This window comes from Hemiscyllium ocellatum (genome assembly GCF_020745735.1).
Source record: "Hemiscyllium ocellatum isolate sHemOce1 chromosome 27 unlocalized genomic scaffold, sHemOce1.pat.X.cur. SUPER_27_unloc_19, whole genome shotgun sequence".
Lineage (NCBI taxonomy): Eukaryota > Metazoa > Chordata > Chondrichthyes > Orectolobiformes > Hemiscylliidae > Hemiscyllium > Hemiscyllium ocellatum.
The window spans coordinates 308,057-319,424 of record NW_026867486.1 but is presented as its reverse complement, the minus strand read 5'-3'; the positions used below and the strand labels follow the sequence as shown (position 1 = coordinate 319,424).

The window sequence follows — 11,368 nt, the reverse complement described above, 5'->3', positions numbered from 1 at the left end:
GGACCAGCATCTCCACTGGGCACACTGCGCATGCTTTTCGGTGTCAGGAAGCATTGCGCATGTACGCTGGTGCCAGCAAAATACTGCGCATGCTCCTTACTGTCAGCGGAAACGGCTCGCAACATTCTTCTGATCGACCAATGGAAAGCCCTGTAGGACCGGAAGGAGTGCGGTCTTCCGGCCATTGAGAGCCTCCCCCCTATTGTCTGAATGCGGAAGTTGGACCATGCGCTTGTGAAGGTGTTGCTGCTCCTCTCTCTATGAATGAAGATTGAACTTCATCCCAGACTGCAACTTCTTTCTTCTGTCTAACATCTGTGAGTACAACTTACTCTTCTCACAGTAAAAAATGAGGTCTGCAGATGCTGGAGATCACAGCTGAAAATGTGTTGCTGGTTAAAGCACAGCAGGTTAGGCAGCATCTCAGGAATAGGAAATTCGACGTTTCGAGCATAAGCCCTTCATCAGGAATGAGAGAGAGTAGCCAAGCAGGCTAAGATAAAAGGTAGGGAGGAGGGACTTGGGGGAGGGGCGATGGAGCTGGGATAGGTGGAAGGAGGTCAAGGTGAGGGTGATAGGCCAGAGTGGGGTGGGGGCGGAGAGGTCAGGAAGGTGCCGGGGGTGGAGGTTGGGTTGGTGGGGGGTGTGGATCTGACGAGGGAGTCACGAAGGGAGTGGTCCTTGCGGAACGCTGATAGGGGAGGGGAGGGAAATATATCCTTGGTGGTGGGGTCCGTTTGGAGGTGGCGTTCTCACATACCACCCCACCAACCTCCGCATACAACGTATCATCCGCCGGCATTTCCGCCACATCCGCCACAAGTTCACCTGTACCTCCACAACATCATCTATTGCATCCGCTGCACCCGATGTGGCCTCCTCTATATTGGGGAGACAGGCCGCTTACTTGCGGAACGCTTCAGAGAACACCTCTGGACCGCCCGGACCAACCAACCCAACCACCCTGTGGCTCAACACTTTAACTCTTCCTCCCACTCCACCGAGGACATGCAGGTCCTTGGACTCCTGCACCGGCAGAACATAACAACACGACGGCTGGAGGAGGAGCGCCTCATCTTCCACCTGGGAACCCTCCAACCACAAGGTATGAATTCAGATTTCTCCAGTTTCCTCATTTCCCCTCCCCCCACCTTGTCTCAGTCGGTTCCCTCAACTCAGCACCGCCCTCCTAACCTGCAATCTCCTTCCTGACCTCTCCACCCCCACCCCACTCCGACCTATCACCCTCACCTTGACCTCCTTCCACCTATCCCACCTCCATCGCCCCTCCTCCAAGTCCCTCCTCCCTACCTTTTATCTTAGCCTGCTTGGCTACTCTCTCTCATTCCTGATGAAGGGCTTATGCTCGAAACGTCGAATTTCCTATTCCTGAGATGCTGCCTAAGCTGCTGTGCTTCATCCAGCAACACATTTTCAGCTTACTCTTCTCACCCCCTTTTTCATTTTATTTTTTCACTCTGGTGTTCAGTTCTTCACTTGCAGCAAAGTTGGTTCAGGTATGTGTCTTAATTGGCAAACACATGGTAAATGTATTTACGCAGTGTGAAGTTATAACCTTCCCTATGAAATAAAACAGAAAGCAGGTACATTGTTTAAATGGTGATATATTGGGATGTGGAGTAAGTGAGGACTGCAGGTACCGAAAATCAGAGTCGACAATTGTGGCACTGTAAAAGCACAGCTGGTCAGACAGCATGCGATGTGCAGAACAGTCAACGTTTTGGGCAAAAGCCCTTCATCTAGGAATGATGTGTGGATGTACAAACGTGCCTCAGCTACCTTCTGCTCAGGCTTTCTACTCCAGTCAATGCCAGTTGTCACATAGGTGCAGCAAGCAATCAGCAAGGCAAGTGGTATATTAGCAAGAGGAATTGAGTTCAAAGTGGGGGTGCCTTCCTGTAGTTAGGGAGGTATTAAATATGTTCAAAGCTGAGTTCATCTGACTTTTGAATCTCAAAAATAGTTATGGGGGAAGACAAGAAATTAAAAAAATATATATTTTTATTCAAAACTTTTTCAAATCTCTCACAACACCTCTATATACAAAAAAGAACAATACCAAAATACAGAAATAGAGCAGTCCAACAATGTCGTATTATGATACTATTAATAATGAGCTACCTATTATTCTACTAGGACAAACTTAGCTTAAACTAAACTACAATCAAATTGAATAAAAATAAAATTAAACATAATTTAAGTTAATTTGAATTCTATCACATTACTTTATTCTATTTCACTCACCATACCTCCATTAAGGCTTCCATCCATGGGAGCACCAGTTATTGCACCCGTATTCTTTTCATTTAGCCTTGCCCTCCCAGGGCCCCATGAGCGCCCAGACTGATTCCCACAGCTATACCACAGCTCTAATTAATACTGCTGATCAGTCTGCATCAATATAATTTAGAAAAGGCTGCCACGTCTTGTAAAACTACTGTTTTGTAGTGCACCATATTTGTGAGGTCATCTTGGGGGCGGATGCTCCATCACCAGCCTATGCCTCCCCATAAGCCCTGGGGTTTTTTACAACATCCAATTCATTAAAATGTTCTTCCTTGCACAGTGCGTAAGAATGTTACACAGTCTGTTCCTGTGTTCTCCGAGAGAAGGCAAATTTGGCAACCCCAGAAGAAGAAATACCGGATTCACTTTAACTTCAATCCCCCAGGATGTCCTTCAGCTCCCTTACTATTGCACTCCAGTATCTCTGGATCTTACAACATGACCAATAGCAGTGTGTGAGTGCCTATACTAATTTTACATTTGGGACACTCTGGTGATGTTCCTCTCTTGAACTTAGCTAGCCTCTCTGGCGCCACATAAGCCCTGTGTAAAATCTTCAATTGCATGCCCTGTGCATTGTTACATTTTGAAATTTTCCTTAGATTTTCCCATTTATCTTGCCATACTGCTAATGAAATATCCCATCCAAGCTCCCGAATCCACATCCTGGAGACTCCCCCACATCCCCTAAGCTACGTCCCTTCTGTAAGTGATACAACGTACTAACTGAAAGAGCGCCTGTACACCAGAGTACTCTTTACTCCACATTTGACCTGTAAAACTGAGCCAGAAGTGCGGTCTTCCTCTGTATATAATCCCTTAGCTGAAAGTCCCGGAAAAGGTCCCTATTAGACAATGCATATTTCTGACTTAGCTGGCTAAATGACATCAAGACCTAACTCAAATAAATCTTCCCAGTAGGAGATTCCCTTATTCTCCCATGACTTAAAGCTGGAGTCCATTGCCCCAGGTTTAAATCCTTGGGCTGCCACCAGTGGGGTAATCAGCGAGGTCTTCAGCCAATTGCCCTTGTCTTGCCTCAGTGTCCTCCAGGCTTTCACTGTATTTAAAATGATTGTACTCTTACACTGCTCAGTCTCGGATTTCATCTTATCAATGAATAATAGATTAACTTAGGGGACATCTCGACTGCAATGCTTCAACGTCAAGCAAAATCGACCCCGAGACCCCCGTGCCCAGTCACCCACATATGCTAAGAAAGCGCTTATTTGATATTTCTTCAAGTCCAAAAGGTCCACCCCTCCTTACCCTTTGAGAGCTGCAATTGGTAAACTTAATTAGGGGGCGTCTGCGACACCAAATAAAAGAATCTCGCCAACCATTGAGCCTCCGTAATACTCATCTGGGTAGCAACAACAGGAGCATTCTCCTGGGGTACAACAGGCGAGGAAGAACATTCATTTTGTTCAGGGCTATTCGGCCTAACCATGATAACGGTAATCCGTCCCACTGCTGCAAATCCTGCTTTATCCTCTCCAGTAATTGTACATATTTAGCTTTATACAGCTGGTGGAAGGCAGAGGTAATAAAAATTCCCAAATATGAAAACCCTTTTGACGATGCATTCCATCCTGCAGATCAGGCACCTCCGCTAAATCTCTTCCCCCCACCCCAATCCCCCACCCCTTTCCCCGCCGCCCCCCCCCCCCCATCGGCATGGCTTCTGATTTTGTAAATTTGATCCTGCAGCCTGAAAAACTTCCAAATAAATTAATTGTTTGAATCAATCGAGATTGGCCAAGAACAAAAGGACATAATCAGCATATTGGGTGATCTGATGCTCCTCCATTCCCACCCCTGGCCCCACTATTTCAGGATCCCTCCTGATAGCCTCAGCTAATGGCTCAATTGCCCAGGTAAATAGCAGCGGTGAAAGAGGACACCCCTGTCGACTACCTCTCCCACTATTAAATTTATGACTTTGTGCCATTTGTGATGACTGCTGCCTCAGGATCATTATACAATACCACCACCCATCTAGCAAAGATTGTCCCCAGATCAAAGCGCTTGAGGACCCCAAACAGGTACATCCATTCTATCTGGTCAAATGCCTTTTCTGCATCTAGGGAGGCCACCGAATCCAGGATCAACCTTTGCTGGCATTCCTGCACCATGTTCAGTACCCTCCTGATATTGTTGGAGGAGCTATGGCTTTTAACAAAACCCATCTGATCTTCTTTCACAATACAGGACAACACCTTTTCCAACCTCAGAGCCAGCGTCTTGGGTAGAATTTTAAAATCTACATTCAACAGTGAACTGGGTCTGTATGAAGCACATTCTTTGGGGTCTTTCCCCTTCTTTAAAATGAGGGAGATATTAGCCTCCCTAAGAGAGGGCGGAAGATAATCCTGTGCATATGAATAGCTGTACATCCACAGAGGTGGCTCCACCAACACATTTATAAATTCCTATAGAATTCACTTGGGAATTCATCTGACCGCAGTGCTTTTCCACCTTGGAGATGCTTTATTGCATCCTGCATCTCCTGTATCTTCATAGGCGTATTCAACAGGGAAACCTGTTCCGCGTTTATACTAGGGAGGCGCAGGATCTCAAAAAAGGCCTGTATTCTCGCCGCACTGTGTTCATCTCCCACCGACCAATATAACTCTGCAAAGTATTCCCTAAATCTAACATTAAACTTCTTTAACTCAGGGGTAACTGTGCCAGCCTTCTCTCGAACAGACATAATAGATTGGGAAGCATTTTTCTTTCTGGCCAGATATCTACCTGGCTTATCTCCAAATTCAAACAATTTTTGTTGAGCAAAGCAGACCTTTTTTTTCCCAGTGTGTGCAATGAGTTGGGAGCAGCCCGGAGAGCTGCAGCTTGACCAGTGAAGGCCTATTATCATATACTTCCTCAGCTATCTGCAGGCGGGTCTCCAGCATTTGTTGTTGCTCCTTCCTCTGCGTCCTTCTAGTTGTTGAATAAAAAATAATCAGGCCTCATAAATATGTCTTAGTGGCCTCCTACAGTATTTCCGGATTACTGGCCGTACCCGAGTTGATATCCCAGAAGGCTCTGAACTCTTGTAATATACTCAACAAATTTGCTATCCCTTAATAGGAATGGGTCCATACACCAGTGCTGTGCATCCATTCCACCACTCTTGATTTTACCGTCTAAATACATGGTCCGAGTCAGCTATATTGCCAAGTTCACAAGCCAATGTTCTGTCCAAGCAATCCAATGGCATTAAAAAGTGTCAGTTTCCATGTGGTACTTGTGTGGGTTGGAAGAGAAAGTAAAATCTCTCTTCCATTAGGGTGGAGATGCCTCCACACATCCATTAATCCCAACTCCTCGCACATGTCCACCAACTGCTTAGGTTGCGCGGGTGTACCTGCCTGGCTCTGGCCCCTTGGCACCCTGTCTACCTCAGGATCTATTAGGCGATTAAAATCCTCTCCAATGAACATGCGGTGTAGCCCAAGACTCATTAATTTAGCAACTGCATCAATTAGAAATTTAAGAGGGTGCACCGGGGTGACAATACACATTCAGGACGCCATACTCTTCACCATGTATTAGAGCTTTAAGAATGACGGACAGTCCATATTCGTCCTTAATTTGCTCAATTTCCTGGAAAGGGAGGTTCCTTCTTACCAGTATAGCCACTCCTCTACATTTGGAGCTAAAAGAGGAGAAGAATATCCTATCATAACCACCTTGCTGCAGTTTCAGATGTTCCTTATCAGGTAAATGTGTCCACCCTTTCCTTCCTGAGGCTTGACAGCACCTTCTTTCTTTTTAATGGGGGAATGGCTCCCTTTTACATTCCAGGTGCACCACCTGAACGAATCAGTAGACATGGCCATTCAGGGCAGCCCGTGATTTCCCAAGAGGAGGAAACTTATCTGAGGTGCGGTGAACAACAAAGACATTAACTCTATAAAGCCTAAAAACTGCTCCTATTAAAAACTACTATAAATAAAAATCTAACCACCACATATAACTTGAGCAAACGCTCAAATAACCCGCAATTATTGATTAGATTACTTACAGTGTGGAAACAGGCCCTTCAGCCCAACAAGTCCACATCGACCCGCCGAAGTGCAACACCCCAGACCCATTCCATTACATTTACCCCTTCACCTAACACTACGGGCAATTTAGCATGGCCAATTCACCTAACCTGCACATTTTTTGGATTGTGGGAGGAAACCGGAGCACCTGGTGAGGAAACCCACGCAGACACGGGGAGAATGTGCAAACTCCACACAGACAGTCACCTGAGGCGGAATGGAACCCCGGTCTCTGGCGCTGTGAGGCAGAAGTGCTAATCACTCTGTCACCGTGCTGCCCACGGTAGAGATCTCTTCTCCCTCAACCCCCACCATTGCCACCAGCCTGGCTCCTTCCCACTGAGGCTGTGTCCCAAACGCCAGGCAATTCACAGATTGAAAAAAACATGTTATTTACATTCTGAGAGTTAACAATGTTGCCCATCTCCCCACACCCCTTCTCCATACATCTTAAACACAGGTATAGCCACCCCCAATCCAAAAACAAAAGGACAGCAGCTAAAAAAAAGGCTCCAGACAATACCTAACTGACCGATATACTAAATAATTCAGTCAAGGCAGTACGTATAAAGCCGATAACCACAACAAAAGGGGCAAAAAAGTAGCATTGTCTGGAATGATGTCCCTCCCGCCTTCACCCCGACTCGATTTCTTCAATTCAGAGAATTCGCAAAGTCCTTTTCTGCTGAATCAAAGTTATATACCATCCCTCCATGAGTGAAATGCAATACGGCCAGGGACCTCAAGGAATATTATATGTTCAGATCCCTTAATTTTCTCTTAACTTAATTAAATGCCCTTTTCTTAATCCAGGCTCCTGAGAAGTCCTGAAAATATATTATTCTGATCCTTTGTACATTAGAGCCTGTGGATCTCTTCCCAGTCTTCTTGCTGTTTCAATCACTGATTTTCTTTATAATGCAGGAGCCGCACTAGGACCACGCAGGGCTGTGGGTCCGACCCGGACCTGCACATTTCGATCCGGTGTGCCCGCTCCAGACTCAACAGGCCAGAGTACAACTCCAGCCCCAGGAATCCAATAAGGTCTTCGCCTTCCTCGCATTCCGGAAGACCCACGAGCTGTAAGACTTTTCTTCTACTTTAGTTTTCCAAGTTGTCCACTTGCTCCTGAAGGACCCGAACCTGGTCTTCCAGCGTTTGGATCCTTCCTCCTGAGACCTCCGCCACCATCTCCGATGCCACGGTCCTCTCCTCCGCTGCCTATTCTCTTCAGGCCAACACGTGAATTTCCTGTCCATGCTTTTGCAGCGTGGCAGATAGTGGTTCCATCGCTGCTTCAATCTTTTCTCAGAGATTGGCAAACTCCGAGAGTAACTGCTGCTGTCCCATTAAATCCACAGGAAGTTTGAGCAATGGCTCCAAGCACCCCCAATGCAGCTGGGGAGTGCCCTACCTGCTGCACCCCTTTCGGCCCCTTTCCTTCATTTGCTTTCATTCTGTTCCTAAAGCTGTCAAACCACAATTATAGCAGCTCCAGACATTCAGTAAGTTTATATTCGCAATTTTTTTCTTCTACGGATGGTTAATGAGGGGGGAGGGGTAAAAGTCCACCTTGCCGGGGGTGTGGCACAGAGCCCAGCACAGCAGACCACTCAAACCACCGCCATCTCGGATTTCCAAGAAAATGGTTTTAAGACCAGTACAGAACAGCTACAGAGTTATACAGCAGAGAAACAGATCCTTCGGTCCAACTAGTCTATGCTGACTATGTTCTCAAACCCAACTAGTCCCATCTGCCAGTGATTGGCCCATATACCTCCCAGTCATGTACTTTTCCAAATGTCTTTTAAACATTGTCACTGTACATGCATCCACTACTTCCTCTGGACACCCATCCCACACACAAACCACTCACTGTGTGAAAAAAATGGAGCTCTTCGTGTCTTTTTAAAATCTTTCTTCTCTCCCCTTCAAACTTTGCTCCCTAATCTTGAAAGCCCCACCCTAGGAAAAGGACACCTGCCTTTCACCTCATCTGTACCCCTCATGATATTATAATCCTCTGTAAGGTCACCTCTCAATCTCCTCTGCTCCAGTGAAAGAAATCCCAGTCTCCACTGCCTGCAGGTATATTCATGTTCAGTTATGATGTGTTCGGTGTTGGTGCAGGCTCAAATGGCCAACTCCTGCTCCCAATTCTCACACTCTGTGTCCAAGACAGCATTGGGAAAGGGGAGGGATAGATATCTTGTTTGTTTTTATTTTTAAAATGCACTTGATTCCACAAATAAATGCAACAGGTACAAGTACAGCACATGCAGTATTCCTCATTGCAGCTTCAAGGTTTTGTGTCCTCTTCTTCCGTGTTGGCTCCAGCACATTCGGCTTCCTCCCACCCCCGCCCCCAATCCCCGCCCTGAGCCATTGATGCTTCCATTCTATAAAATAAAGAGAGGGATGGGTAGGGTAAATAGACAAGGTCTTTTCTCTGGGAGTGTAGAACTATACAGTAGTAGGTTTAGGGTGAGGTGGCCCGGGGAGGAGGCGAGGGATTTAAAAGGAACCTAAGGGGCAATTCATGCAGAAGATGGCGCGTGTAAGGAAAGAGCTGCCAGAGGAAGTAGTAGATGCTGGTATAATCATGACACATTTAAAAGGCATCTGGATAGGTTTATGAATAGGAAGAGTTTAGAGGGTTATGGGCCAAATGCTGGCAAATGAGACCAGATTCGGTGAGGATATCTGGTCAGCATAGACCATTTGGACCAAAGGACCTGTTTCTGTGCTGTATATCTAGATGACTCTGGCTTGCCAGTCTGTTCAATTTCTCTGTGGTGTCATAGCCTTGGTGTCTCATTCCAAAACTCCCCCACCCCTGTGGGGGCAGGTTAACCATTTTGTGTCTGATTGGTTGTCAAGAAGCTGCTTTGCAGGTTCATCCTGAATTTACACACGAAATTTTTGCTTCCAAAAATCAGACCGGCTCACACTCAACAGTATCCCAATGTCGTGGAAGATATTAATTTTCAGGTGGAGGTATCCAAAATTCAGAGAGGTGTCAGTTGTGACTGTTTTGCTTTTCTGTCCCTGTCAGATCCTGAATCAGCACTTTCAGGAGAATTAGAATGGAGTGAGAACGAGGGAGAGAGAGAGAGAGAGAGAGAGTGGAATGGTGCTTTCAGTTTTGTGGAATAACAAAACAAAAGAATGTTCTGCAGAAAGTAGAATTGCTTGTTCTGAATTTCTACTCTGGACTGACAGTGATGACTTTTGTAATCTCTTTTCAGAGTATTTGATCTGAAGATGAAGTTTCAAAATCAACAGATGAAGGGCTTATGCCTGAACCATTGACTCTCCTGCTCCTCGGATGCTGCCTGACCCGCAGTTTTTGACTCTGATTCTCCAGCATTTGTGAGTCACTCAATCCATCAGGACTGCAACGATGTTCGACCTTGATCCAATTGGTTCCTGTTTCAGTACGTTTTCAGCATCAGTGGGACTGGAAGAGAGACCCGACTGTTGCAGCAACGCACGGAGTGTGGAGCCTGAAACAGTTAACTGGCCTGGAAAGAGGAATTCAAGGCTGGGAGAGGACATACACGCGTTTGTGTGCAACTGTAGCTTTGGCCATGGAGAAACCATGGAAGTGTGGCGACTGCGGGAAAGGTTTCCGTGTCCCGTCTGCCCTGGAGACACATCGGCGCAGTCACACCAGGGAGAAGCCATTCTCCTGTCCTGAGTGCGGGAAGGCCTTCAGTGATTCCTCTGCCCTGCTGAGGCACCGGCGAGTGCACACAGGGGAGAGGCCCTTCAGCTGCCCTGAGTGCAGGAAGAGCTTCAGCGATTCCTCCGCCCGGCTGAGGCACTTGCGGGTGCACACAGGGGAGAGGCCCTTCAGCTGCCTCAAGTGTGGGAAGGCCTTCAACGATTCCTCCGCCCTGATAAGGCACCAGCGGCTGCACACAGGGGAGAGGCCCTTCCGCTGCCCTGATTGTGGGAAGGTGTTCACTCGCTCCTCCCACCTCGTGATTCACCAGCGGGTCCACACCGGTGAGAAGCCCTTCCCCTGCCCCAAATGTGGGAAGGCCTTCAGCGATTCCTCTGACCTGCTGGCCCACCGGCGGGTCCACACTGGCGAGAGGCCATTCACCTGCTCTGTCTGCGGGAAGTGCTTCACATGCTCTTCCGACCTGCTGAAGCACCAGCGTGTCCACACTGGGGAAAGGCCCTACAGCTGCTCTGAGTGTGGGAAGGGCTTTACCCAGGCATCCCACTTGCTGACACACCGGTGGGTCCACACTGGGGAGAGGCCGTTCACCTGCCTCGAGTGCGGGAAGGGCTTTGCTGTCTCCTCCAGTCTACTGACGCACCAGCGGGTCCACACTGGAGAGAGGCCGTTTGCCTGCCCTGAGTGTGGGCAGAGGTTCACAATGTCCTGCAGTTTGAACAAGCACCAGCGGAGGCACCAATGCTCCCAACAATCAGATTCTGCCGGTAACGCTGCTGAGGGTCACCCCCAGGACTGAACCTCCTGCCCTTTCTGACAGTGGGGGTAGTGGAAGAGTTGGTAGGCTTTTTTGTTTTCTACTGGGGGAGTGGAGGGGGTTGGGGAGGTGGCTCAGTGGTTCGCACTGCTGCCTCATAGCGCCAGGGACCCAGATTTGATTCTATCCTCAGGGTAACTGTCTGTGTGGAGTTTGCATTTAATTCCCCCCAGTGTCTGCGTGGGTTTCCTTTGCGTGTTCCAGTGTCTTCCCAAAGTCCAAACGTGCACATGTTTGGGCGAATTGGCCAAGCTAAACAGTCCCACAGTGTTCAGGAATGTGTAGATGTGCTGCATTAGTTCGGGGTAAGTGCAGAGTGATAGGGTAGGAGAATGTGTCTGGATGAGTTACTCTTCATAGGGTCGGTCTGAACTTGTTGGGCAGAAGGGCCCGTTTCCACACTGTAGTGATTGTATGATTCCATGAACATTTCTTCCAGTGGGCACTGCTGCTCATTGAGCCCGGGACCCGCACGAACCTAAGACCATTGGAGCAGAAGTTAGG

General features: G+C 47.7%; 1 protein-coding gene across 2 annotated transcripts; it reads left to right on the top strand.

Moving 5' to 3' along the window:
- Positions 1-220: 220 nt before the first annotated feature.
- On the top strand, positions 221-10,866 carry LOC132807620 (zinc finger protein 239-like). 2 transcript variants are annotated; one of them, XM_060821675.1, is made up of 4 exons: positions 221-317; positions 1,015-1,105; positions 7,284-7,441; positions 9,608-10,866. In XM_060821675.1, the coding sequence occupies exon 4, from the start codon at positions 9,950-9,952 to the stop codon at positions 10,844-10,846; it is 897 nt and encodes a 298-aa protein (XP_060677658.1). In that variant the 5' UTR covers positions 221-317; positions 1,015-1,105; positions 7,284-7,441; positions 9,608-9,949; the 3' UTR covers positions 10,847-10,866. The 2 variants fall into 2 exon arrangements, with proteins under 2 accessions (XP_060677658.1, XP_060677657.1); XM_060821674.1 differs by lacking the exon at positions 1,015-1,105.
- Positions 10,867-11,368: the final 502 nt, after the last annotated feature.

What these genes read in the sequence shown, in the direction of transcription:
- LOC132807620 (XM_060821674.1), top strand. Translation starts at nt 9,950, where the DNA reads ATGGAGAAACCATGGAAGTGTGGCGACTGCGGGAAAGGTTTCCGTGTC.